General features: G+C 35.6%; 1 protein-coding gene across 2 annotated transcripts in view; it reads left to right on the plus strand.

Moving 5' to 3' along the window:
- Window positions 1-4,723, plus strand: part of LOC107699521 (intermediate conductance calcium-activated potassium channel protein 4-like) — a 21,855-nt gene extending 17,132 nt beyond the window's left edge. Inside the window, exons 7-9 of one of the 2 annotated variants that reach the window (XM_016500805.1) lie at window positions 3,026-3,095; window positions 3,412-3,578; window positions 3,655-4,723. In XM_016500805.1, coding sequence (XP_016356291.1) covers window positions 3,026-3,095; window positions 3,412-3,578; window positions 3,655-3,658 — 241 coding nt within the window. In that variant the 3' untranslated portion in view covers window positions 3,659-4,723. Of the gene's footprint in view, window positions 1-3,025; window positions 3,096-3,411; window positions 3,583-3,654 lie in introns of those variants that run through there. The other variant, XM_016500806.1, reaches the window with a different exon arrangement.
- Window positions 4,724-5,430: the final 707 nt, after the last annotated feature.

Below are 5,430 nucleotides of genomic sequence, written 5' to 3' on the forward strand. Positions count from 1 at the left end.
TATCTCTTTGGGTTTGAGACTTTAGTCTTTGCAACTTTAGGGATCTTATCTATTCACAAACAGCTTGTAACACCCCAAAGAGAAAGGAAAATTTTAAATTGCATCATATGACACCTTTAAACTCAATCAACAACTCAAAATATATAAATTTTATTATATATATTAATTTGACTTGTTAAAAATATAAACATGTATTAACATAAAATGAAAAATATGCTATATACATATATATATATATATATATATAATATTGATATATATATATTTTTTTATTTTAATTAAAATATTTAATAAAATTTTCATATATATTTTTAGATAAAATATGTATTTTATGCAGATTTTATGGAATTTTTTATATTGGACTTTAGAGGAATAGATTATTTTTAATGCCATATGTGGACTTTTTTTTCAGGTATAAACTTATATGTATGATAAAGTACACATTCAGATGCTAACTTTACCTCAAGCAGCTCATCAATGCCATTTCCTGTAAATAAATATATTTAGAGAAAATGTTTAATTGGTTTAATATATAAATTAAACATTAGATATGACAATGTGCAAACTCATGCAACAGTTAACCAATTAAACATCTGGCCCATCACCTGGAATATTTTATTATTTAAGCCCATGTTGATAGGACACTGATGATATTCCACTTGGTCATTTTCTATAAAATCCTTCATGACTTGTCAGTTCCACAGAGGTCACTTTATGCAGTGCGAAGCAGCTTGTAGAAAATGTGGTCTTGTGATTGTTTATTTTGTGGTCATTGCGAGAATGGAAGTTTCCCCATCTCTCAGCTGATTGTTGACCGCTATATTGTTTACAGTAAGTCCTGACATCTTCCTGCAGATAAGGGGCTGATTTTGGGGAGAGCGGCTCAGCTGGCTGCCCTCTTTGGCTGCAGTTCCTTTATGACCAGTGAATAGGAAGCGGCGATGTGTGAATTTACACAGCAGCATTTAACATTGTTAATGACTACAGGAATCTGGCTCTTAGAATGTTCCATGTGTGCATGTATGAGATCCGTGAGTAACCGTGGATGGCCGTAAGGGTGGAGGGATTCTGACTTCCTGTTTTATAGTTAGCAGAACCACCAAAAATACTCTGGAAAGAAAGTGGGTGCCACAGTGACAACTAAAACAGCATGCCAGCAAGCAGACCGCCAAATAGTTAGGAGGTCATTCTGGTTTGTGATTTTCGGTCTGTTCCCTTTTTGCTCCCATGACACATGGACACTGGTCATTTCTGCATGCTTCGGCAGTTGCTGATGATTCCCCTGCAATAACCGGCTTCCGTTTTGCTTTTTTGGGACACAACATATGTATTCAGAGACATCTGCAACTAGGCCTACTGCAAAAAATACACAAATGTACTGCCTAAACTTTCATTACGAGAGGTCACAAAATAAAACTAAAATTCTGAATTTAACCCTGAAATGACCCTAAAAGCCTACATGAATGCAAAAATGTTTCAATAATATTCATTTGTTCATTACCAATAAATAAATTCAGTTGAACTAATTATAAATAGAATTTATGTATGTCTATGTGAGAAATGTTTGCACGCATGGATGTACAAAAGAGGCCTATCCAGTGATAAAATCACTTTTTTGAAAAAGCTAAAAAAAAAAGATAATTACAAAAAAAATAAAATAATAATAATATCTATAATCATGTCACAAATCACATTTCTGACAAATACAGTGTCAATGAATTAAATATTACTCTAGACAAAACTTGTCAAAAAATACCAGTCAATATTCTGAGAAATGCATAGAGGTCATTTTGACCCAATATTGTTATTGTAAAACTAAAACTATTTAAAATGTAATTGTTGATTAAAATAAAGTGAAATAAAATAAATATTAATTGAAAAAATTAAAATTAAAATCTTAAATAAAAATGAGAAATATTGCCTTGGCAACTAACTGAAATAAAATAAGAGTACTAACATTTTTAACAGCAAAACTGTAATAAAAACAAGTTAAATAATAAAAAAAAAAAAAATCTAAATGACAAAAGCATGTAACAAAATTAACAAACCTTAAACTAAAATTAAAGGGGTCATATGATGCGATTTCAAGTTTTCCTTTCTCTTTGGGGTGTTACAAGCTGTTCGTGAATAGATAAGATCCCTGAAGTTGCAAAGACTAAAGTCTCAAAACCAAAGAGATATTCTTTATCAAAGTTAAGACTCTGCCACACCCCCCTAAAACGGCTCGTTCTAACACGCCCCCACATATCTAGGTCACTATGTGGGAATATTTGCATAATGCGCCCAAATGTGCACGCAAAGAAAGAAGGAGTGGTTTCAGTAACCGCAGTTAGTGTTGAAGCAGCCATGTCAGAGAGACGCTGTGTGTTTCTAGGCGAAAGCAAAAGCACTTTATTTGGCCTTTCGAAAGTAGATGCATTTAGGAATCTTTAAGATTACTTACAACAGAACAGCAATGCATTTTATGGACGATCGTTTCATGAACCTAGGAGAGGAGGTAATTCTGACTTTGCTATGACAATCTGGCACTTCTGAATCAGCGACTGTAAGTATGTTTATGTGTTTTTTGAACATTAAAGCATGTCAACATATTCTCTTACACCAAATACACAAAAGAATGATCTTTAAAAAACCATCATATGACCCCTTTAAAATGAAAAGCTAATTCAAATTTAATAAGTACTATAAAATTATCTAATTATACTAAAATAACACTGTTTTGACACCCATTAGGAACAGTTGCTAAAAATATTATTTTTATGAACCTATGGCCAGCACATATAATTGACATTGCCGATTTATGTGAGATTTAGGAAGACTACATGGAATATTAAGTAATTAAAGGATTATTGGGGGGAAATATTCCACAAAAACCACACCTGTAGTAATTTTAATCTTTTTTTTTTTTTGCATTCTGGGTTATCTAAAGACTGACATCTCCAACATATAAGAGAAACCAAGCTGACTAGAGTTCTGTTAAAACCACTGTACCAGAATGTAATGCATTTTTTTCCGTCTTGACTAGATTTCGTCATCTGCGATTGAAGCAGAGGAAGTTAAGGGATTTTGCCAGTGAGATGGTGGATCTCTCGAAGGTAATTCAGACATACATCAGACTCGTGTCTAGGTCCGTTTGCCTGAAAAAAGAGGCATTCGCCTAACCCAGACATATAAATGTTCAGTGAAACCATTAAAATCTCTGTAAAAACTACCTTAAGTGTGACAGCATCTTGTGTGATACTTACAGCTGTGAACATAAAAAGAAAAACAAGACCTTGATGTTTCAGAAGCTATATCTCCTAAATATTTTGAGTGAGAAATATGACCAAACTTTGAATGTCTTATGATACTGATATGCTTAATATGGGGGGGGAAATACACTCACGAAAAATGGCCCTTGTCTTCAAACAGATGCAGATGATCATGTGTGATCTGAGTGCAAACTGGAACAGCTCTTACCATGAGCTTGAGCAGCGAATCATCTCTATGGAGCAGAAGCTGGACGATCTGGGACGCTCCTTCCAAATCACCTCTGAGCTGCTCACACAGGCACTACATCGCCGCAGACTGGACCACAGGTAATGCTGTCAAAAGTCTTTATGTGCTTGACCTAATCGAGTAGGTTTATAAAAGTCTGGATCTATTTCTATACAGGTGACCTGTGACATCTCTAATAGGCTAATATAGTCTTCATCTTCTGAGTGTTCTTCAATCAAGCCTCTTGAACTGATGGGGGAACTTTATGATGAACTTCAAAAGGATTAAGAGCAGCAAAAACCATAGCAGACATTGTTTTATTTTGAACAGACGTTCTGTCGTGTGTATTTATGAACGCTTCCTCAATGCTACAAACTTGAACTTATGAAAAGGTTATTTTGGTTATTTTAAACTTTTGACTTCTGATTTTGAGTTTCAGTTTATGATTGATACCGAAACTATGAGATGGAGATTCTGGTGTTACGCTAAGGAGCAAATTTAGATTACTTGTAACTCAATCTCAGTGTGAAAGTCACAGAAGGAACGTGAAACTGAAAAAATGTGAAAAAAAATGATCAGTCTTTCTATAGTTCCTGTTCCTAGATGAGACTGGGGAAGTTAGTCTTAATCAAACTGAAGAAAACACCTTAACTTCAGAAGTTCATCTCAGAATTGGGAAGAATGAATCATTCTGAGCAACTTGATAATAACTTTATGACTCTAATTTGATACACCATTTTTCAGTTATGTGCGTACAACCTGGTAATGACACATTGATGAATGTCTCTGTAACTTGCTGGCAACTTTTTCAAAGGTAAGTCAGATAAATTGTCGTTAGGTGTCAAGGATAAGCCAGACTTCCTCACAGACTATTGCCCTTGTACACGGATATTTTTAGAACGACCTTAATTGAGGCAGAACCACCTGCACCCACAGCACCCTAATAAAAAAATCTGGGAATGACTTGAATTTCCATCAGCCCTTTAACCTGACAGGGCATCTGTTGAATGACGGCATGTGGCGGCTCCAATTACCCCATTAAAAGGTTTTGCGTAGTATGGTATTCAGAATACTGGTGTAACAGAAAAATCTTTATTGCTCAAGCCTGTAAAGTTAAGTTCATTAAGACAGAGGCTGTCAGTCCTCTCTATTATCTCCTCCTGGTGGACAAAAGTATGTGTTGCATGTTTGGCCATCATTCCTCTTAAAGGGGTCATATGATGTTGCTAAAAATAACATTATTTGGTGTATTTGGTGTAATGAAATGCGTTTATGCGGTTTAAGGTCCAAAAAACACATTATTTTCCACACACTGTACATTATTGTTTCTCCTCTATGCCCCGCTTTTCTGAAACGCGTCGATTTTTACAAAGCTCATCGGTCTGAAAAGCGAGGTGTGCTCTGATTGGCCAGCTATCCAGTGCATTGTGATTGGCCGAATACCTCAAGCGTGTGACAGAAATGTTACGCCCCTTAACATACTGTGATGCCCTGTCCGGCTGGAGTGATGAGACAAAACCATTAAAACCCATTATAAACGAGGCATTTGTTGCATCCAGTGGGGACATAATTACGGATTATAATGACTTATACTGTCTTTTTACATGTTGCGTTGCATCGCGCCACGTAAACATAAAACCATGTCTGCATTTGTGATCGGAGAAATGACAAACAACAAGCCCTACTCTACACTGCCCAAAACTCGCGTTTGAATCAGCAGTGGCAAATTCTTTAAATATAAAAAACGTACTTACAGTCTCTGAATCAGAACAGCCGGCATTGTAGTCTACTCTCAGGAAACAGTCCTCCATAAAATGTGCTGCACACATCTGAATATTTGGGTTGAAGTGTTCTGGAACAGCGTTGTAAATACAACTTAACCACTGATTTCTAGTCGTGTCCTCTTTTGGAAGCAAACAAAGTAGTTTCGCTTTCACAACGAAACACAGCGTC

This window comes from Sinocyclocheilus anshuiensis, unplaced genomic scaffold (genome assembly GCF_001515605.1).
Source record: "Sinocyclocheilus anshuiensis isolate Anshui unplaced genomic scaffold, SAMN03320099.WGS_v1.1 scaffold670, whole genome shotgun sequence".
Taxonomy (NCBI): Eukaryota; Metazoa; Chordata; class Actinopteri; order Cypriniformes; family Cyprinidae; genus Sinocyclocheilus; species Sinocyclocheilus anshuiensis.